Here is a 24,859-nt window from a genome sequence, read left to right on the forward strand (position 1 = left end):
TTGCGTGGTTGCATTCGGATCAATGAAAGAACCGATAGAAACAGCAAGCAATCAGCTAATCGACAAAGAAGAACTGAATAATATAGACAATTATGATAACAATGAAGATAATGAAAATGAATTTGGAATGACAATAAAAGAACAGGTGAATGATATAATATAATAGATAGTTAAATGACAACAACAGAGAACTCTCTCTTAATTTATGCTTATTGTTTTTGTATTCGTGAATGCATTAATACTTTTTAGTATCAGTGAATTGTTTCTATTATCAGTGCAATTGTTTATTCAGGTACATTTTATTATCGATAAGTTTTGCTGCGTTTAAGAGAGACAGTTGGGTGGCTGTGGAACATAGTAGCCTTTTTGTACCCTGTTATAGTTACAAAGGTAAATTTTTTTAATGGTTGTCTTTTGAAATACAACGTTTAAACATTGTCTTATTCAAATGTAGTTATTCAATTTAATAATTTGTTTCAGTCCTCACATTGATGAGAATAGCATAAGTGTTTCGTGCATAGAATACGTAGCAGCATGTGATAAAAACTGTTTCAAATGGCCAGTAACAGAGCAAATCCTTAACTAAGAGGAAGATCAAATTTTATTTCAAATTGCGCCACCTATTCCAATCAATGATTCCATAATTATACTGTATCTGTGAGCAGCTTTGATAAAGCGGACGTTATCTTAAAAATCTTCTTTGGAAATAAGCAGAATATTTTTAATTCAATTTATTCCCTAACATATTAGTTTTTATATAATGTATTGTATATTACATTGTATATAATGTATTAGTTTTTATATAAAGTACTTAATATATCTAAATATATGTATATATTATGAAGAAAATAAGATATTTATATTTTTTCAAATTGATTTTTCTAGAGAGTAAGTTAAGATCGCACGTAAATGTTTTTTTACGGCAGTCTAAATTTTTAATAACATATTTCCAATTAATATTTTTTTCAAATCTTTCGGCTTCAGTTTTTATAGCAGTCTTAAGTTTTAGAAACAATTTTTTTTTAAAACATTTTTCACGCCTGATTTTTTGATATGCGAATGCAACCACGCGCAATTTTATTTTTTTAATGGAAGATTAGATCACAGTTACCATATGGTGTAAAAAGTCCGCGTGGCTATGTTGGCTTCAATAGAAACGGCTTCTTAAAGTTCGTACTTTTTCACAATTATTGTACTTTTAGGCTATGATTTCTAGACAGCGAATAACTTTTTTATTTTTTATTTTCTATTTTTTACGTAAAACTTGTAGCTGGCTGTTATAAATAGTATGACAAAATATTTTAGAATAAATAACAATTCAATTATAGCTTCCTAAAGAATGACATAATGCAAAATAAACAAATTGACTAAAATTCGTCCGATTTCAAAGTACCGCCACGGTCGAACAACAAATAATTAGACTAAAATATTTTGTATGTATAATTCGTATTGTATCACATCATATCATTCATATCATTCATATCATATCATAATCATATCATAGATTTAATTTGAATCTACTATACATAGCAAATATGTAAAAAAGAGCGGAATTGGTGACATGCAATTTTTATTTTTTCTTCAAAATTATCTGATTTTTAGTGACAATGTCTCTTAAATAAAACCTTCCGTAAATATTAAAATATCAAACCACAAGCAAAACAAACATAATTAATTTCTGTAAATGTGATTAATATGAATTGCATATCCAATGTCAACTGTATACATTGATATCTACCTCAATAAATCAAGTACATCCAATTACCTATGCACCAGTTGCCTGTTTCGCATCTTCAATCGTTTTAGTTTCTTTAATCGTTTTTTCAATCAATTTGAACAAATGTGTTCAAATTGACATACTCAAATATCCCGTCATTTCATCCTCTATTTTGTTACACGTATGGTTAACAACCTTGTCTCTATTTGGCTTATGCTCATCTTTATATACAGTTAGGGTAAAAGAAACTTATTTAAAAAAACCTATCAATTTTGTAGAATCAAAGCAATTAATTCTATGGAATGCCTGTTAGCAAAAAGTTCCAACGGCAACATTGTGTTTCCTAACAGTAGCAAACTTTTCTGCAATTGATTGTTTAGCTATTTTTTTATTTGAAACCTTTACACTGCTTTATATTAGGTATTATCCAATGCCGGATTAACAAGGGTGCATGGGCTTAGCAGCGCCTGGTCCATGCAGGAGCCCCGAATTTTAAAAATATATATGCGAGTGCAGTTGTGGGTTTGTTGAGGCCTCTATATCACAACTGAAGGAAATAAAAATGTATAAAATGTCTGCTTTTTAATGCGTAAAATAATATATCCACTATTTTGAAAAAGTCAAATTAAAAGAAAAATTGGTGCTCATTTAGCAAAACAGTTGGAGAATGAAAAGGGTTACTTAAGGAAAGAGTTGTTGAAAGCTTGAAGTTTCTGCGCAATTTAGATCTGGCTCTAAGTGGTAACTCAGATAAAATAGGCAACTTCAGTAATAAAAAAATCTCGGTGCTTTGGAGCTCCTTTCAAAAGTTGACCCATTTTTTGTTTCCACTTAGAAAACAATGAAATCAGGGCAAAGAAATTATTTCATTCATTTCATTAAATATTTATACGGTAATTGCCTTCTGACAAAAAAATTCTGCAATCCATTGGTAGCGAAGTTTCCAATGCTCAATACTTTTCACTGATTGTTGAACCGTTACCTGACACTGCAACCTTTGACTAACTAGCAATAATCATTCGATATGTGAGCGAGTTGAAGAAAACTGTAGTTGAAGAAAAATTTATTGGGTTTGAATCTTCTTGTGAACATAATGGAAAAGATAAGGCAGGTGCAGTCAAGGAAAGATTAGACAAGCTTGCCTTAAACTTTAATGATGCTTGTTGTCAGCCATATGAGTCATAAAAATATAATATGTCAAGAAAATATAACAGTCTTCAATCACAACTAGAAAATAAGAACCAAACATTGAGTTTATTCATTATATGGCGCAATCGTTAAATTTAGTTGGCGTAAATGCTTTTGATACTTGTGAGACTGCATCCAATATCATTGGGTTACTTCAATGCCTGCATAATTTCTATACCTCTTCAACTCACGATATCAAACAACTCGTTCTGGTTTTATAAGCGGTACAGGAAAAAACAAAAAAATTACCATCAAAATCCTGAGCTACTGCTCTATAAAAGAAAATGAAAAATTTGGATGCTGCTTGGATGTTGCTTGGATATTGCTTGGATGTTGCTTTGATAACAGAGTGTAGCATCAATTCTAAGGATAAAAGTGCAGACTTAGCTCTTGATGTGCGGTTGAAGCCTCTATCTTATTATCAACAGATTAAGGCACATCAATATCTTGATGTGCCTCAATCTGTTGCAAAATATGTGGCATTAATTCTTGAAGATTATCTTGACATTCAAGAATGTGCTGGAATGGTTTCAAGCATTGTTTCTAAGTATAAACATAAAAATACAAGAAAAAAGATGCCTAATGTAGGAGTTGTTGAAAATAAAGTGACTATAAGTTGCAGCGGCAAATTTGAAACTAAACGCTTTTTCCTTAACAAAAGCAAATTGAAAATGTGTTTGAAAGAAAGGTTTTCTGCTTACAGGAGACTTCTTAAGATAGAAAGTATGGTTTTCTTACTAGTTTTTGATGATGACCGTTCCTGTCATTGCTGCTGCTGTTAAACCTTTGAGTACTAATTATCCTTTTGACTTAGATAAACAATTGTATGACAAAGGTGTCCAGTTTTTCATGTTTATGGCAAGCGAGTAGAATATATTGGTACTAGATTGTTTCCTAAGAATAAGTTTGAACCATTTTTTAAATTAAATTTACAATATCAAATCAGCACAGCATACCTCTTCTCATAGACAACATCTTTCCACTTGGTTGACTAAGTCTGATGGTTCCATTTGGAGAGGCACTTTCAGAAGCCAAAACTGCTGATGCAACTTGCTCTGCTCCTACGGGATCTGCAGCTGCAATTTCCCTCAGATTTTCATGACGAGTTCCTAAAGTGCAGTTGTGAGGAAGCCAACGTCCAATATTTGACAAGCACTTTGTGCAGCGTTTTTCAGCACTTTGAGAAGCTTGCTGGGGGAGTTTGGGCTCTGAGTCTTTACCTTGAGCTTGGCAAATTGGAAGAGTAAACACTCACAAACATTAGAAAAACGAATTGAAGGTTTGATTAAAATTGTCTCAAAGTGATAAAGTTTTGGCACAACGGTTGTTTTCCCATCACAAAGCTTTCCAATATGAGATCGGCGTGAGATACAAGTTGCCAAAGACACTCTCTCATCATTGAAATTGATATCTTTCTGGATTTGTTGAAGGATTTTTGATTTGTAGTTTTCGGTCAACTCTTGGTCACCTTTTTTCATGCAAATGACACAAACAGATTTTCTGCATTCTTTATAGGTCTTTGCAAATGTTGGCATCTTCAAACTTAACAAATATATTCACAAAAACTATGTTTACAATTCCCTTTGTTTTGTACAACTGCCTTTTCCGGAAAAAACTATACGGACATAAGGTTCGACCTTTCAAAAATGCTTATAAATCAACATAATAAATCAAATTTTAAAAAAGTTGTAAAAATAAGAAAACTTAAATATTGAATTGGCAACATTTCTTATTTTATAAATTTTTTTCACAGAGTATGTTTACTGTATGAAATTAGCACTAACAAAGTCCGAATTTAAATCATTTAGTTTATAAATACTTAGAGATACGAATTTTTATTTGGATATTAATGAGGGATTTCAAAACACCTCAATATGAACTCCCATTGACATGTAATATTACTAACGAAAAAGATTTTCATAGGGTATTTCATTGATATTAGGACCCCAAATCTACAAACCGTGAGGTGTCAGTGTCAATTTTTAATTGAGATGTTTAGTTAAAATAGTACAATTTTAACTATACAGCTCAATTAAAAATTTATTTAATAATTTCAGATGAGTTTGTCGAGGAATCGATGCAAATTTCTTCAGCAATAGAAAACTTAGAATTATGCAAGAAGTTTTAGCTTGCTCAAGTAGTCCCGGCTCAAAAAAGTATAGATAAACATACATCAGTATCAGTAGTAAGTCTTAAAATAATACAATTTCTTTACTTTCTAAATAGAAAAATCAGGAACAAAAACAGCTGGTTATTTATCTTAATATCACGAAGGTGGTATTAAGATCAATAACCCTTTCTTTGCCCCCTTTCTTTTTTAGGCACCCGAATGCTTCCATCAATTCTACCCTTCCCTCTCAGGTACCCTGCGCACGTAAGCATAACTTATTACAAAATCAACTCCTACCTCCTCCTCCTCCTTCTTCCGCATTGCATAAAATTTTCAAAACAAAAAACAAACAAAAATTTAGTCACTTCTTGTTACGTTACTTAACTTCGACAATTCTGTTTTTAAAATAAAATTTGATCAATTCGATTCCGATAAAGCAAATTTTAAATCTCCAGCTTGATGAACCTCCGTTACACCTCTATTACATCCTTAAAACAAAAGATCCGCTTCACCCAATAACTTCAACGATTGAACCTTCTGCAAGTTTTAATCTAAGGACAAATTTTAGCATACCTTAAATAGGTCCTTAAATATTGATTTTTATTTTAAATTGGTAATTGAATTATAAAATAAATAACTTCAAGACTTGAAGTCAATAAAATATCTTTATGCTACTTCAAATTACTTGTGGGGTTCTGTTCCCACCGTTAATATGGATTGTCTGGACATATATTAAACATCTTTATGACTGTTTGAGTTATCCACAAGGACCAATACCACTGCCATTTATAGGAAATGCTCATCTTTTAAGAAAAGGTGAACCTTGCAAGGAGTTAGTCAATCTTGGAAAGATATATGGTGATGTTTTTGGATTTAGTATTGGTTCAATTAGATATGTAGTTGTAAACAGTTTAGAAGGTATTAAGGAAGTTTTGATTAAAAAAGGTTCACAGTTCGCTGGTCGTCCGAGGCTAAAACTTACTATTAGTAAAGGTATGCTATATAAAATTAATTTAAATAAGTTAATATAATGTTTATAATCATTTCTGAAACAAATGTTTAAAAAATAAATTAATTTTATATTTTCTTACCCCTATACTATGCTTGGAGATTTCAGCCAGTCAACCATTGTCACACCTTCATTATGTTCCTTCTCTTTTTCTTTTCTATAAATATTATAATAGGTGCTGCTCTAAAGAGCTAGTATTTCTTATGCCATCTACTAAAATTCATTCTCTTGTCATTCTAGTTGAATTTTTCTTTGTTTTCAAATTTTTCTTTGTTGTTTTTTTCCTCGAACATCAGTTCTTTGGAATTTGCTCCCTTCATACATATATATATATATATATATATATATATATATATATATATATATATATATATATATATATATATATATATATATATATATATACATATACATATACATATACATATACATATACATATACATATACATATACAAGCTGGACATAAGTTTTTTGTTTCTTTTTTTGTCATTTTTTTCTTCAATATTTAGTCCATCCTCCTTTATTAGTTAATACTTCATTGATTCTTTTTCATCAAGATAAGCTTACTAATTTCTTTCATGACTACTTTCCATAGGTTTTTGAGCAGATGGTAGCATATGGTTTGAAAGTATTCTAGCATATTTAGGGAAAGTCAATGTACCCTCTATAGCGTAAATATGCTCCACACCATTCCAACTAAAGCATCCCCAGGCTATGACTTACTTGTCATGCTTTATTGTCTGTTTAACATGCTTTTGTTGCATTAATTCACTTTGTCTTCTCCATGCCCATTGTCTACCATCTGCATTTTTTGGATACTTCTTTGCATTATTTTGTTTGGTAAGTTTTTTAGTAATTGCTCTACCATGTAAATCATACTTATGCAAGCTGTTTATATATATATATATATATATATATATATATATATATATATATATATATATATATATATATATATATATATATATATATATATATATATATACATGATATATATATATATATATAAACGATATATATATATATATATATGTATATATATTTATATATGTATATATATATTTATATAGTTATATGCATATATATAAATATATTTATATATAAATATATTATTTAAATTTTAATATCAATAACTTATTTATAAATGAAAAAAAAACTATTATTTTTTTAAAACAAAGTATTTATCTTTTAATAAAAATAAATTATTTTTTAAATGAAAAAACACCACCATCTGCAATTGATCTCAATTTTACTCTGACACCTTTCATAAGCAACTGTAAAAAAATTAATTCGATTTCTTGTAGTTTTAATTTAATTTGATCAATCAATACTTGCTCTGTTGAAGCTTTCCAATCTCCCTTGTAAACCTTCTGTGTCAAATGTCCCCAAAAGATTTGAATTAGTTGTGCTTGAGGCAAATTTGGGATTTTGGATTCTTTATCAACGTTATAGACATACTGGTCCATCCAATTTAGAGAATCTTTAGAATAACAAGAACTTGCTAAATCTGGCCAAAATAAATAGTTAAAGTCTCTATGATACTTGTGAATAAATGGAAGAAGTCATTTTTCTAAACATTTATCAATATAGATTGATGATTTGTATCTATATTCATCAATATAGATAGAAAAATTGTTACATCCTTGGAAGTGTGAAACAATGGCTTGGACATACCATGGTCAGACAGGCCTCGACGGGAAAAAACGAGTGCGAGAGCGGCAAAAAGCTCTCCTAAAACGAACATGGCAAGCTATGCGAGCTGTTCCTCTAAACAGCTTCTTAGGAGAGCTTATGGTTTTTGTGAGAGCTATCTGTTTAAACATTAATAAAATTGCATATTAATTACAAAATTTTGGTTTTATACTTGTCCTCCTGATCGATTTGTCGCGCCCAAGGTGCCACAAATCGATTGGGTGTAATGATGAACATCAAATGTAAGAGATATGTCATATAAGGAAATTTTATTTTCAAATAATTTTTATTCTAGTTAATAAGTTATTTGATATATCAATGAATCTTATTGAGTTTAATTAATTTTTATTTCTTCAAACAAATTTTTAACGCATTTGCAAAGTGCACCCAAATTAGTTATAATATGCAATGACCTAACAGTTGTAAATTGTTATCCATTGATTATAAATAATGAATTTTTCTCAATTTAATTTGTTAAATTTATTTACAAATAAAAAAAATATACAAACTGATAAAAGTTAAAATTTTGTTGAATTTTTAATAAGAAAGAAGTTAAAATAAAAGGAGGAAAAGTTATAATAAAAGTTGTTTTGACATTTCTTTTTTAAAACGTTTAAAAATAATATCATATTAATTATTTAGTAATAAATTAATAAAAATATCATATTATTAGCATTGGTAAACGCACAATAAAAAATAAAAACTATAATATACATATGCAAAAACCATGCTAAAACAGAATTACTATCTTTGATAACGTACTTAGTTATTTTACATAATAGAAACGCTATTGAAAGAAATGATCATGTTTTAGCATAGTTTCTTTTAAGGTCTTTAAAATGGGTTTTAAATTTTAGTAACTAATTATTTATCATAATTATGTGTCTTATAATAAATAAAAAACTATCAATCACATAATTATTTGGAAAAAAAATTGCTGAGGTAATGCATGTGTCTATAAAAATTTTAGGCAAACTCTAACATTTGCATATGCAAAAATATAGAAACGTAACACTCATTTTTCTGTCTTTTTTTTAACAAAAGTTTGCTTTCGTAGATTTGTCGTGCCATGTCAAGGATATGTTTGTTACTAGCCTTCCTAGGAAGCGAGTGCTTCCCAGTATTTCTCACCAAATATGGCAAAACAAGGATAACGACTTCCAGGGAAGAAAAACTCTATAAGAGGTATTTTCAAATCACAAAAAAAAAGTTCAAATAGTTGACCTGTAATGGATGTACTCCATTTTGAAAATTTGGGTAGTTTTTAAGGGAATTGTATAACATGTTTCAATAATTTGCGGCATAAAACATAAAGTTATCTACTGAGAAAAAAAAAACAATCCTAAAAAAAGGAAACAAAACTGTAACCAAATATCAAGTTTTAATTAAATAAACTAGAAAATTTAGTAATTAAAAAAAGATAATTAAAAAAAAAAATTTTTAATAAAATTTTAATATAACTTTTGTATTCTCTTTTTTTTTAGAGTGGTTGTCATTTTTATACAATTTTGATACAAGTTGATGAAAAAAAACTTGTTAATGTTTTATAATTATATTATAAAATAATCATAAAACATCTTTTATAAAAATTTAACAACAATTAAAAGTTTTGATATTTATTCATGATTTTCATGATTGTTAATTTATCTTTAAATTATCCTCAAGGCCCAGAAGGCCACTACAGACGAGGAGGCTACTTAATTGTGGTTATTAGTTTAGCATTTGAAAAACAAATTTAAAAATTGTCGATGGTTCTAGCACAATTAATAAAGTTCCTTAAATATACTGACTGAAAAATGTTGCGAAAATAGTATATCAAAAAATGTTTTTATTTTCGTTATATTCTTATCTGCTTTTTTCCTTGACTTGTATCAATTTTGGTAGTGGAAAATAACAAATGCCCTAAAAATAAGAAAACAAAAGCAGTAAAATATTTAGGTATATTTTTTTGACAACATTTTTTTTTTTAATATTTTTTAGCTTATTTTATTTAGATTTTCTATTTCATATTGTCTTCGTTTCCTTTCTTTAGGTATTGCTGTTTTATTCTTTTTAGCTTTATTTTTACTGCAAATTCTTCAAATGCTTACTATATAAAAACATTGTTGTCTTACTATATAAAAACATTGTTTTTAAAAACAAGTTGTCTAAAAAAGTTACTTTAAGCGTGGACAAACAAAGCGTGCGATTGCATGCACTTCCCGGGAAGGCTTGTGTTAAGTTAATATTAAAAGAATATATATATAACAAGTGTCATTTATTGCAGCATGAAAAAATTCTTTTTCCCATAAACTGTTTTAGCAGAGTGTGAGCTAGAACGAGAGCTAAAGCTCTTGCTTCCCGCCGAGGCCTGGTCAGATATGGCTATCGACATTAATAATTTTTTTGGAAATTTCTCTATTCCTACAAAATGAGCAATTTCTAGGCACGTTTTTTTGTTGTTTGTGTAGTATCCCGAACTTCTAGGTATGTTGTCCCCTGCAAAACAAAAGTATTTTTCATCATCAATGACCAGAAGCAATTTTGTGTTATAGAGTTGGTTGACTAGTTTCATGCTTCTTTTCTTTGCCTTGAATTGTTGTTGTACAATGTATTTTGGAGTCTTTTCACGTTTTCTATATTTAATATTCTTTTTTTTTAACTGACGACCAATTGTTTATTTATTTACACCAAATTTAAAACCTATTTATCGCTGACTGACCCCTTTTTGATTGTTGACAATCTCGTTAATTTGGTTTTCTTTTCTCTAGTCCAGGATGTTGGACAACCAGGGTTTATTCTATCAGAAAAGGATTGAACAGTGTTAAATTTCTTTTTTTTTTTTATATATTAGGTTTGTTTACAAAAAACATTTTGAGTCGCTTTCAAGAAGATTCTCATTCAGCTGCATTTAACCTCATTTTAAATAATTGTGTTTCAAATAATAAGGTTTATATTTTATAGAAAGTTTATGCCTATGCATAAAACCACAAAAACAATTTATTATGCTTAAATAATTCAGTTCAGATTTATCTGATAACTTCCACATCACCCGTTATATATATATATATATATATATATATATATATATATATATATATATATATATATATATATATATATATATATATATATATATATATATATATATATATATATATATATATATATAGAGTAATAATATTTATATTTATATATTACATGTATATATATTTTAATAACACTATATTTTTAATTTTTGACGTTTCCTAATCTACTTTTCTATTTTTGACGTTTCCTATACTATTACATTTTTAAAAGAATAATTTTACAATAAAATTCTGGAAAAACATTAACTAAAATAACTTAGCAAAGCAATAATAACGGATAAAAAAATATACATAATAAAAATAATAATAATAGACCAATAAATATATAAAAAAATAAACAAAAAACCAAAAATAATAGACCAATAAAAATAATAACAAAGTAGTAATTTTATAAAAAGTTCTAAAATAAAAATCATATTTTATATAAACATTTTTTTTTTAATTATCTAAAAAATATTAGAAGAATGCAACCAAAAGTGTTAAAAAACATTAGTTTTTATGCACTAAAGTTTAAAATAATTTTATTTACATAAAATTAATATAATTTTTTAATTAAAATAATAATTTTTTTTATAAGATTTTGCTTCTTTTGAGTGCCAGGTTGACATGCTTTTGAAAAAGCGGGTCAGTGGCAGGCTTGGTTAGGAAGTGAGTGTGATCGCACTCTATTCATGAGAACATGTATAATATTTTGTTGCAACAACTTGGCCAATGATGTATTGAGAAAATTTAAATTCTTGTATTGTTTTAAAACATGTTTAAAAAATTAACTTCTTAACCTTATTCTTTTGTAATCAAATGTTTTTATATTAGCAAAATGCTTTTGAACAAATAAACAACTTTTATTGTCTATAAAAAGAATTTTTTTTTAATTAAAGTTAAATGTTATTATATAGATTAACATTAAATAAATGTAACAAAAAGTTTAACAATTGAAATGAAAATTGTCTAATTTAACATATTTACTAACATATTTATGAAAAATTCCTAATAATACTTTTACAAAATTGCAATTATTTTATTCTTATTGAAAATTAAAAAATAATTGCAACAGTTGCATATAAAAAAACTGAGAAGTTGCATATAATAAAATTGATAAGCTGCATGTAAAAAAATTGAGAAATTAAGAAAATAAAAAAAGTGAGAAAATGGCTACTTTAAATTGCTCACACCAAACTTAATAACACTTTGTTTAAGCTGTTTTGCATAATCATTGTGTTCCAAATGACACTTGCATCATCATCCACTTGCATCCACTTCCAAATGACAATTGCATCATCCAAATGACACTTGCATTTCCATACTTGATAGTGGTAGTGGGAGCACTTTCTCCATCTTGCTCTACAAGATAATTAACTCATAGTTGTAGAAATATCATAGTTGGTTGCACAGAGGACTGCAATTAAAAGATTAACTTTCCAGATCATCTAACTTATTAAAAAATCTCTGTAAATTGTTACTATCCAAACTTTAATTAAAAAAGATAAAAAGTTTTATTAAAAGTAATATAAAGTTTAGTCAATTAAGATTAATTAATTATAAATATAGACTAATTTTTTATTAATAAAATAAAACCTTTTAAAACAATTTGTATGATTTGATTTAACAACATCTGCGTTTTTAATGAAGTTTAAAAAATAATTACCATTAGAGTTAATAAAACAAATAATCAAATAAAGGCCTTACAGGCAACCGGAACTTACAGGTGACAGGAACTTACAGGAGAAAACATAAGGAACTTACAGGGGACTGAACACAAATATACATAGTGAATCATGAGTGAATAAACGCTGGGCAGGAGTTTCTAACAAAGCACTAGCGTATATTTATATAAATGACTTACAAATGAACCAGTACAAATATAATAAAAAGCTACTCACTAAACATAATTAGCGGTATAGCAGGCCTTCACATAAGAGGTGTGCAGTCACACGTCTTATATGACCACATATGTCCTGTTGCCTTGTAGGATATGCTTTTTTAGGCAAAGAAAAAACACCCCCTGCCATAGGGCTCTAGGTTGAGTAAAGGCTAGTGGTGGTGTCTCAAAAAAAATACTCATCTTAGGCAGATGTTAAACGCAAAAGATGTCTTGTAGAAAGCCTCCGGTCTTGTAGAATGTCTACGGTCTTGTAGAAGGCCTCCTAGGCAAAGACTTTAGGGGTAAACAGATTCTATCTGTTGATCAGCCTCGCACCCCTTCTTCATCTATTAGGCGTGCACAGATGCATTTATAATACATTGTTTCCAGTATAGGATGTTGAATGCTGGATCTTCTTGACTCAATGCATGGGTTTTGCTTGTGTCTCTGTTTTTATGACTAGGCAACTCATTCTATTATCTCTTAATGAGGGTACAGCTCTAAAACTCAGTTTTATGGTTCTGAGGCCGGCTAGTAGTCAGGTTTCCCGGACTCTGTGGTAGCTCTCAGAGATGCTGATTCCATCAACAGCTGAAAAATATCAAAGTATTAACAGTGCCATGTTGCGCATGGATGGTGTCTCTATTTCTACTTTTGGTGTGCATTGTCGAGGCCACATTTGGAGCCCTTTGTTACGGCTTAAGGTTAATATTGATATACACTATAGTATATCACTATTAACCCTACACAGATAGTACGCAGTACACTATTTTCTGAGTACAGATAGTACTCAGTAAATAGTATACTGAGTGCTATTTGTGCTTTGATTCAATTTCTTTAACAAATTAAAAAATGAATAAAGTACCAAAAAACTATAAAACACAAGAAACCATCCCAAGTTCTCTAAACCTATCATTCACTAATATTCGTGGTCTTCGAAGTAACTTTTCTTCTGTTGAGTCTTATCTCTTGCAAAGTTCACCAGACCTTCTTGCTCTTTGTAAGACTAATTTGAGTGCAGCCATCTCATCTTATGATCTTAGTGTTGTCGGTTATCTTTCTTTAATTCGAAAAGACTTCAATAGTCACATGCTTGGCTTAGGCATTAACATTTATAAGAATTCAGCCATTTTTCAGGAAGCTCGGTTTCAATAGTCTGTATCCACCGACTATTCTTTTATGTGCTTTCATTTAGCACTACTTCACTCGTAATTCACTTTTAATTCACTTCGTCTTTCTCTTTGTTCTGTATCGCCCTTCTTTATCTCAAGACTGCACTCTTTTTGATATTATTTCTGATCAGATTGTCCAAGCCCTCTCTCTTTGTCCATCAGCCAATATCATTGTTGTTGGTGACTTTAATGCTTATCACACTGAATGGCTTGGCTCTAGTGTCCGTGACTCTGCAGGCGTTAAGGCCTACAACTTTAGCCTTTTTCAATCTCTAACTCAAATAGTCAACTTTCCAACTTGCTTTCCAGACAACCCGAATCATTTACCTTCTCTACTCGACTTATGTCTTGTTTCTGATCCTAGTCAGCGCTCAGTTTCTTCACATTCACTCTTAGGTGCTTCTGATCATGGTATTATCTTTCTAAAACTACTATCTCATTCTTCTTCTTCATCAAAATCCCCCTATCATTGTACCTCTTACAGCTACCTTAAAACTGACTGGTGATTTTCTCTGTGATGGCCTGTGGTTAGAAATCTTTCATCTTCCTGCTGATAAATGTGCTACTTACATAACTTTGTGGATTCAGGCTGGCATGAAATCTTTTGTTCTCTTTTGACAATTCCAAGGCAAGCCTCACTCTTCTCTTTGGTTTACCTCACATTATAATGCTGCATTTTCTAATCGAAACCATTACTTCCATATCTATCAACAACACAATTCTCTGAAAAACAGATGTCTGTTTACTATTGCTAGAAATGATTGTAAAAAGATTTTGTCTAACGCCAAAACCTGCTATTCTCAGATCATGAAATCCTGTATCTCATCTTAAAAATTAGGCTCTCGTGACTTCTGGAGAATCTTTAACAGTATCAATAATAAGGGCAAATTTGCTATTCCGCCTCTCTTGTATGATTCAGATTTTGTCACCTCACCTAAAGATAGTGTTAAATTGTTTGCTAAGAACTTTTCATCAATATTATCTCTTGATTCCACTAGTTGCATTCTACCTGATATAGGTAACAAATTGGCTGATCCATTGCTTGACATTCATATCACTCCAGCTTCTGTATCTAAAGTGATTTCCTGCTTAGTCTCTTCTACAGCTTGTGGCCCAGACAACAAACCTGTTATAGTCTTGCAGAAGTGCTCCTGGGAGCTGTTGTCTATACTTTCAAAACTATTTAACATGTTCTTATCAGAGTCTTATTTTCTGGCATGCTGGAAAGCGGCATCTGTTATTTCTATTTTCAAAATTTCTGGAGAGCGATCTGACTCGTTTAATTACTGTCCTATTAATCTTCTTCCTATCATTAGCAAGGTTTTTGAATCTTTAATTAAAAAACACTTAATCTCTCATCTTGAATCTAATAACTTATCAATATGGAATTTGATCTTCTCGGACTACAGCTGATTTGCTAACAGTAATAACCCATAGGTTTTATGGTGCATTAGTTAGAGGTGGAGAAGGCCATCGCTCTTGACATTTCTAAAGTTTTTTATAAAATTTGGCATGCTGGTCTCCTCCATAAGCTTTCTTCTTACGGTGTATCAGATAACATCTTTAAGATTATTTTCACATCTAAGGTGACATTGTTCACTGATGATACTACCATTTATTCTTGTCTTGATAAGAAGCCAATACTTTCTGATTGCTTGGAGGGTGCATTTTAGTTTGAAAAAGATCTCACTTCTGCTACAACATGGGGTTCACACTTGCTGGTGAACTTTAATTTAGATAAAACCCAATTTTTTTCAGCCAATTGTTACTGCAATAATATAGATCTTCCCTTATTTTTTAATGGTGATGTACTCGACGAGTCATCTACCCTTTATCTTCTAGGATTAACTTTTACTTCCAATCTTTTTTGGAAACCATATATCAAATTCATTGCAAAATTAGCATCTGCAAAAGGTTGGATTTCTTTATCGAGCTCAACACTTTCTTACTCCGGATTCTGTTCTCTATCTCTATAAATCTCAAGTCCGTCCTTGTATGGAATACTGTTGCCATATCTGGGGCAGATCTTCAAAAGATCCCCTCTCTCTTTTAGACAAGGTCCAAAAACGCATTGTACACATAATTGGACCTGCTCTTGCAGTCAACCTCCAACCATTATCACATTGTCGTGATGTAGCTTTTATTTCTCTTTTCTACAAATACTATAATGGGCCTTGCTCTAAAGAGCTAGGGTCTCTTGTGCCATCTAATAAATTTCATTCTTGTGTTACTGGTCATTCAATTCAGTTTCATCCTTTTTCTGTGACTAAGTGCTCCAAAAACTCTTATTCGTCTAGTTTTTTTCCTCTAACTTCAGTTCTTTTTAATTCGCTTCCTTCATTTTTCTTTCCTAATTCATATAATTTACAATCTTTTAAGTTGTCTGTCAATTGTTATCTTGCTCTATAATTTTCATCTATTCTCTTCCAGTAACTTCCCACTCTAATAGTGGTTGCTTGCAGCCTTGTTGGAAGCGAAGATGTTGAAAAAATAAATAATAAAAAAATAATAATAATACTTTGTTATAACAACTTGGCCATGGCTCTTTGCAAGTTTTGATAATTAGTTCTTTTAAAAAATGTGCTAAAAAAAAGATAAGTAAATTAAAATAAACTATCTATGAACTAAAAAGAGAATAAAATCTAAAAAATACAAGTTAAACTAAAAAAATAAAAATCATTACATTAAATAATAAAAAGAAAAACCAGAAAAAATTAAAAAAAATTTTTTAACTTTAAATTAAACATTAAATTTTAATTTTTACTAAGTTAAAATATTTAATGTAAAATTAATTGTAAGCGAAAGTTAAAAAAAATTTAATAAGTTTAAAACAGCTCCATCAATCTTTATCATTCCCTGTCATAAATAAATAGGCTAATACAAGGGCGAATCCATAGTGAGGAGGAGGGCTATTAGGGCGTCTGCCTCCTTACTCCAGATTTTTTATGTATTATTTTAGAAATCAATATATTTAACACAGCACGATGTTTAACATAGTGCAAAGGTTTATTAAATTTTTTAAAAACTTAAACCAAATTTATTAAAATTCTGTGGTGTTAAAATGGTTCACAGATGCAATTGTTTCAAGATTATTTTGATTAATTTGTTTTCTTATATTTAGGGTACTTTTTTCAGCAACAATATTTTATGCAAGCCTAGGAATGAAACAGATGTGTCTGAAATTTTTTTAAGTCTCACTATTTTAAAAAATGTCTTTTGTATTTTTTTCCAAAACATATTGACTTAACTCTACCTGATTTTTCATGTTACCATGGCCATTATCTGTGTTTATTCTTATTTCGACTTAAGGATTATTGCATAAAGTTCAAGTGTCAATTCGAGGTCGAATATTTTTTACATGACGCAGAATTTCATTAACTTCTACAACTTGTTTTCAAATGTTTTGAGTTTTTAAATACATTCCAAACATCGTTTTTGGTAGAAGTTGGAATTACTGAATGAACAAAGTTTAACATTTGATTAACTCTAAAGTGTCTGGTTCTCTTGTATATGTTAGAAATGGATTCCGCCTCTACTATTCCAACAGAATTGTTAAATGCTTAGCCTCTGTCAATTTATTTAACCATTCCTGAGAACTCTTGTCAATGCATCATCTAAATTATCTTTGTTTGAGACTGCCATTCCACTCAAGCTGGACCTAAACTTTGCCATTCCAGATGGAGAAATAAAAACTCCTCCTAACAACTTAATGGAACTCATTCCAAGCATTATATCAAAACAAATTTTCAAAAATGGTTGAAAAACCACTAAAATAACTTCGTCTCGTGAATCTCTTTGTACTTGAATACCATCGAGCTCAATAGTAACAACTGCTGATCCATTACATTGATGAGTTTTTCTGTCAAAAGTCACCACCTTCGGAAGACTTTGGGGCTTGTTTCTATTTCTTGACAACAAATTTTGATTTATGATTGTCTTTGAACATCCTGTGTCTACCATGCTGTTAACTTTCAGATGAATATTAGACAATGTACTGATTCCACCGTTGTTCAGGAGCGAGGTAATGCATATTCCTTGCTTCTGCACTCATTTCCCTAGTGTCTTTAAGCATTTTGCAGCCACTATCTTTTATCCCCACATCTAAAACATCGAAAAATATTCTTCGGAGCCAGGTTCTTTGCAAGTGTTTTTTGCAATATGATTCAACCCTCTGCAGTTGTAACACTAATTGAACTTTTGTAGCTTGATTTCAAAATACAGCACCAACGCCATTGTTTTCCCAAACACAGTTCAAAGCAACTCTTACTTTGGATAACATAACATCAATTGGATTCATAATGGCTTAAAATCTTGATAAATCCTTGGGCAATCCAACAAAAACGCCAATCAAATAAACTCTTCTGACAATTTAGCTAAGTAAGCCAATCATTTCAAGAAAGCCAAAAACAAATCAACTTTCTCTCCAGCATTTAATTTTAGTTTTAAAAAAAGTTTGTATGCAGTATAAGCATCCACAGAGAATGTTGCTAACAAAACATGTTTGGCTTCTTCATCATGCTTATCATCGGCGTTTAAAGAATCATATACTAAACTAGCAGTTTTTCTAAGAAGGAGTGGAAAAGTAATTCCAGTTTTACATTCTGCATTTTAGCAATTACTTCTGTTTGTTGTATCCAATGACAATGTCTGAAGTTCCATCATACAGTTTTAAACATATCTATTAATTTCGCACATGAATCCATTCCTGGTTAGCTTGTAATTTTCTTGCTCGAAAAAAAACTTCTTTTCTTTCCAAGTGATTTATTTTTTATTCCTGAATTCAATTCATCTTTACAAAAGTTTTACATAAATTTATATAAAATAACTACTCACAAAAATCAATGTTAAAAAAACTGCTTCTTACATAATTGCAATTAAAATAATTAAAAAATATTAATAAAAAGAAATGTAATTGTCATGTAACCATGTAATTGTCAAATAATATTCTGGAAATTTCTGCACCGAAATTACATTTTTTTATTTATTTTGTCATTCTTTAAGGCTTTTATTTTTTTTAGTTTAATATTTGTATTATTTTTTTTTTAGATTTTGTTCTCTTTTTAGTTTATGGATTGTTTATTTTAATTTAAGTTTGTTTTGTTTTTTTTTAGCACATTTTTTACTAAAAACTCTTTCTGTGATTTTCTTTGTGATGGTCCTTGGGTTCTTTCATCTTCCTGCTGATAAATGTGCTTCTTATGTAACTTCTTGGATTCAGGCTGACATGGAATTTTTTATTCCCTCTCAACTATTCCAAGTCAAGCCTCACTCTTCTCCATGGTTTTCCTCTCATTGTACTACTGCAACAGACGTCTGTTTACTATTGCTAGAAACAATTGTTAAAAAGGTTTTGTCTAATGCCAAAGCCCATTATTATCAGGTCACAAAATCTTGTATTTCATCTCAAAAAATAAGCTCTCATGACTTCTCGAGAATCTTTAACAGTGTCTATAATAAGAGCAAAATGTTGTTCTTCTTTTGTTACTTGATTCAGATTTTGTTACCTCACCTAAGACAAAGCTGAATTATTTGCTAAAAACTCATTAATCCCATCTCTTGATTCCATTAATCACATCCTACCTGATATAGCTGACAAACAGGTTGATCTATTGCTTGACATTTGTATAACTCCAGCTTCTGTATATAAAGTGATTTCCTACTTCGACTCTCCTACAGCTTGTGGTCCAGACAACAAACCTGTTATAGTCTTGCAGAAAAGTTCTCCAGAGCTGTTGTCTATACTTTCATAACTATTTAACAAGTGCTTATCAGAGTCTTGTTTTCTAGCCTGCTGGAAAGTGGCTATTCAAAAATTCAATCTGACTCATCTAACTACCGCCCCATTAGTCTTCTTCCTTTTATAAGCAAGGTTTTTGAATCTTTAATTAATAAATACTTCTCTCATCTTGAACCTAATAACTTACTTTTTGATCATCAATTTTGATCTTCCTGTTCTACTGCTTGTTAATAACCGATAAGTTTTATTGAGTATTACATAGGTGTGGAGAAGTTAAGGCTATTGCTCTTGACATTTCTAAAGCCTTTGATAAAATTTGGCCTGCTGGTCTTCTCCATAAGCTCTCTTCTTACGGTATATCAGGTAACATCTTTAAGACTATTAAATCCTTTCTCACCAATTGTTATATAAAAGTTGTCCTTAATGGACAGCACTCTTCTTTTTTTCCTGTAATTTCAGGGGTTTCTTAAGGTTCTATCCTTGTCCCTATACTTTTTTTAAATTTACATTTATGATCTCCCAGAAATTCTCACATCTAAGGTGGCATTGTTTGCTGATGATACTACCATTTATTCTTGTCTTGATAAAAAGCCAACACTCTCTCATTGCTTAGAGGGGGTATTTTAACTTGAAAAGAATCTCACTTTTTCTACATCATGGGGCTTTCAGTGGCTGTTGAACTCTAACTCAGATAAAACTCAATTTTTTCCAGCTAATCATTATAGCAACAATCTAGATCGTCCTATATTTATGAATGGTAATGTACTTGATGAGTCATCTACCTTTAGTCTTCTAGGACTAACTCTTATTTCCAATCTTTCTTAGAAACCATATATATTAAATCCTTTGCAAAATGCCTTTGCCACTTTCTTACTCCAGATTCTATTCTTTATCTCTATAAATCTCAAATCTGTCTTTCTATGGAATACTGTTGCCATATATTTGGAGCAGATCTTCAAATTTTTCTTTTAAACAAGGTGCAAAAATGCATTGTAAACCTAATTGGACCTGCTCTTGCAGCCAATCTTCAACCATTGTCACATCCTCTTAATGTTGCCTTTCTTTCTCTTTTCTATAAATACTATAATGCACTCTGCTCTAAAGAGCTAGCATCTCTTGTGCCATCTACTAAAATTCATTCTTGTGTTACTTGTTATTCAATTAAGTCTCGTTCTTTTACTGTGACTGTTCCTAAGTGCTCCAAAAATTCTTAGTTGTTTAGTTTTTTTCCTCGGGCATTAATTCTTTGAAATTTGCTCCCTTGTTTTCCTAATTCATATAATTTGCAATATTAAAAGTTATCTGTTAATCATCATCTTGCTTTATAAACTTTGTCTTTTCTTTTCCAGTAAATTCCAATTCTAATAGTGGTTACTTGCAGCCTTGTTGGAAGTGAAGATGTTTTTTTTTAAAAAAAAAAAAAATCGTGTATGTTTATGTATGTTTGTGTTCTGTCTAAACCTCTGGCACAGTGTTTACTCACCCATAAATTACTTTATGTGTTTTGCATTCTCTTTAAATCCCTGATGCAGTGTGAGCTCAGTAACCATCTATCGACATCTAACCTAATCTCACCTTAATCTATAGTATTCCATTAGATGTTAAGTTTTTTCTTAACGCTTTTCCAAAAATCACCATCGATGTTTTAAAGTAATGCTTACAAGAAGTAACTTCTTTTAACGACTCCAGGTTAGGTCAGGATCATCACAATCACCTTGCTACTGATATCATGTAACCCAGTACTACCTATTCCATGCCCTGCTGCCTTTTAGGGTTTACTTTTTTTAGGCAAAGGCTGGGAAAAAAAAACTCTAAATTGAAAATTCCCTGCCTTGGGGTTCTTGGTTGATTAAAGGCTAGAGATGGCGTCTTGATAAAAATACTCATCTTGGGTAGACGTTGACTGTATCCAGTTACTGTCTTGTAGAAGACTTTGTTGTAGACAAAGACTTTAGGGGTAAGCAGAATACTTATGTTTACCAGCCTCAAACCTCTTCTTCATCAATTAGACTGGCATAGATGTATTCCTGTGTTACATAGTTTCCTGTCTAGGATGATAAATGCTCGATCTTCTTGACTCTACTCAAAGATTTTTGCTTGTGCCTCCTTGATAGTGGCTATGCGACTCTTCCTGTTATCTTCTATGGAAGGTACATCTCTAAAACTCATTTTAATGGCTCTGAGGTTGGCTGGTGATAAGGTTTCCCAAACTCTGTGGTAGCTCTCAGAGAGTCTGATTCCATCAACGGCTGTAAAATGTCAGAGTATTAACAGTGTCATGTTATGCGATGATAGTGTTTCTGATAATGTTTTTGTTTTTGCTTTGCTGAGGCCACATAAGGAGCCCTACATTACGACTTTTCTTATTTATCTCACCTTGGGATGCCGTGCTCTATCTAAGAATTGTGGTCTTTAAACTTAGTGGTCTTTATGCGTAAACTTAATGGAAAAGTGGTCTTTAAACTTATATCATGCATAAATTATGTATAAATCTTAAATCATGCAACCAAAAATATTAAAAAAGCATCCTTATTATCTATCTACTGTTTTGATATATTTTTAAATGTGAAAAATATATCAAATAAAATATCCGTATTGTGGTCTACGAAGTAAGCTTTTTTCATATATTGTACCTGGAAATTTTTTAAGATTATCAAATCCTTTCTTTCTAACAGCTTTCTTGAAGTTATCTCAAAGGCTAACACTCTTCTTCATATCCAGTAACTTCTGGGATACCTCAAAGTTCTATCATTAGTTCTGTATTGTTTCTTTCCTACATTAAAGATCTTGACAATCTTACATGTGGAGTGTTTCTATTTTTGACAACTCAACTTTATATTCCTGTCTTGACAAAAAGTCTTCTCTCCTTGGTAGCTTAGAAAAAGCAGCTTATCTTAAATCAGATCACAATTCTGTAATAGCTTTTGGCTTGCAGTGGCTTGTGATTTTTAACTCCAACAAAGCTCAGTTATTTACTGCAAACAACTGCATTCCTATATTAATAAATGGCAACCCTCTCACTGACTCCACTTCTTTACAACTTTTTGGATATATTTTCCATATTTAAAAAAGGAAATAAACCAAAATAATACTCCCAATCATCATAAATGGAAACCAAATAGGAAGCATTTCCAAATTGATCAATATATCAAAATTGGCTTGCGTTTTTGTGTTTGCCATTCTCTACCTCGCTTATACTTACCTATATTTTTCCTCTTCTTGTCAAAGTCTAAAATAGGCATTGTAAATGTAGTTGGACCTGCTTTATATGCTAAGCTAAAGCCTCTCTCTCGTTGCCGTAAAGTTGCCTCCCTTTCTCTTTTCTAGAAATGCTATCATGGCCGCTGCTCAAAAGGAACTATCCTCTCTAGTTCCAACAGTCAAAACTCATTGTCGTTTGACTCATCATTCAGCAAAGTTGTATCCTTTTACTTTATCTGTCCTTGTATGCTCTAAAAGACTTTATTTGTCTGGTTTTTTTTTTACCAAATTTCACTCCTTCAGATCTCTCTCTCCCATTGTTGCATTTCTTGGATCATACAACCTTCAACTTTTTAAGTCTACTGTCAACCTCTTAATCCCTCAGCAAATATTGTTTGTGACTTAAATACTCATCGGACTGAATAGCTTGGCTCTAGTAACACTGACTTTGCTAACTCTAAAGCTCAAAGATTTTTTCTTGCTTTTTGTGACTTGTTTTTCAAACAATTTTAATCACTTACCTTGACTTCTTGATTTATGTCATTTCTCCGACCCTAGCTTGTGCTCAATTTCACCTTGTTCAGGCCATATGTTTTTTTAAGTTCAGACAGAATTTTTTTGTGATTTTCTTTTTTTTTTTTTTTTTTTGTGATGGTTTTTGTTTTTAATCCTGAGTCATTTCTCTATCTATAAATTATCTTCTGTTAAATTCTCTTTTCCTGACAAGCTTTTCAAATTTTTTATCAATGCGGTTTATTAATTCTCCCAATTTAAATGGTGGGGGTTTGCAGCCTTGGTGGGGGCTTGCAGGATTGCTAGGAGTTAAATTTGTTAAAAATAAATCAGAGAGAACAAGTTTATATGTAATTTTTTTTTGCAATTATACCAAAATACTTTTTTTCATAACATCTTTTTGTTTATACAGGCCTTGTTTTAAACTGTTACGCCTAGAGCGATTTACGTACGTCTTAAGCGATTTTTACGTACGCGTAGAGCGATTTTGGTTAAGCTACTTTTTATCATTTTTTAACTTTTTCAATTATCGGTAAGATAAAAGAAGCAATTAATTTTTAAAAAAACCACATTAACTTTTGAATGACGATATGTAAAAATATTTGTTACAAAAGTTTGAAAGTAGTTACGTTAAAAATAATTGTTGTAACTTTTTATTGTGATGATATTTCTTATCTTTTTATAATGATTATATTCAACGTAATTTTACGCTAACCTTTTCTAAATATTTTACAAAATGAAAAAAGTTCGCCAATCCTTAAATAAATATTTTTTGCAGATGATTTTAATAAAAAATACAGTATAAAAACTCTATACAAATCGATATTACAAAAAATATTGATAGTGACCATGATCTTTTAACAGATCATGTAATAAAAAACAATTATATATTCTAAAAAATAATAAAAAATTATAAGTTTATATAGATAAATGAATTCATTAAGCTTGATTTTGACTTTTTTAACAGTATATTTTATTTAAGTAGGTACGCAAATAAAAACAAATATTGTTCAATAAATAAATTGAATGTTTCTTAACAAAGATTACCTCATATTTATTCTCCTTCCTTTTATTTTATTACTCTAAATCAAATTGCTTGCTAACAAAAAAAAAGAGTTTAGTAATAAAATTAAAATACTTTTGAGTTTGTTTTATAAGTTAAGAAACTTAATTTTGAGGAGGCTAAATAAGTGCGAATTTCATAACTGCGAATCTGCATAAGTGCGAAGCAGTTGCAAAGACTGGCATAAGTGCGAACTGGCACAAGCGCGAACTGGCATAAGTGCGCCGAAAGAATTTGCAAACATTGGCATAAGTGCGAACTGGCATAAGTGCGAACTGGCATATGTGCGAATCAATTGCAAAAACTGGCATAAGTGCGAACTGGCACAAGCGCGAACTGGCATAAGTGCGCCAAAAGAATTTGCAAACATTGGCATAAGTGCGAATTGGCATAAGTGCGAACTGGCATAAGTGCGAACTTGCCAATTCGCCACTCATGCCAATTTGCACTTATGCCAATGTTTGCAAATTCTTTCGGCGCACTTATGCTAATTCGCGCTTGTGCCAGTTCGCACTTATGCCAGTTTT

At 30.6% G+C, this 24,859-nt stretch overlaps 1 protein-coding gene across 1 annotated transcript in view; it reads left to right on the forward strand.

The window, feature by feature from the left end:
• Positions 1 to 5,339: 5,339 nt before the first annotated feature.
• The window catches only part of LOC100203033 (steroid 17-alpha-hydroxylase/17,20 lyase), a 39,596-nt gene continuing 20,076 nt past the window's right edge, over positions 5,340 to 24,859 (forward strand). Inside the window, exon 1 of the mRNA XM_065796503.1 lies at positions 5,340 to 6,008. Coding sequence (XP_065652575.1) covers positions 5,684 to 6,008 — 325 coding nt within the window. The 5' untranslated portion in view covers positions 5,340 to 5,683. The remainder of the gene's footprint in view (positions 6,009 to 24,859) is intronic.

This window comes from Hydra vulgaris, chromosome 04, assembly GCF_038396675.1.
Source record: "Hydra vulgaris chromosome 04, alternate assembly HydraT2T_AEP".
NCBI lineage: Eukaryota > Metazoa > Cnidaria > Hydrozoa > Anthoathecata > Hydridae > Hydra > Hydra vulgaris.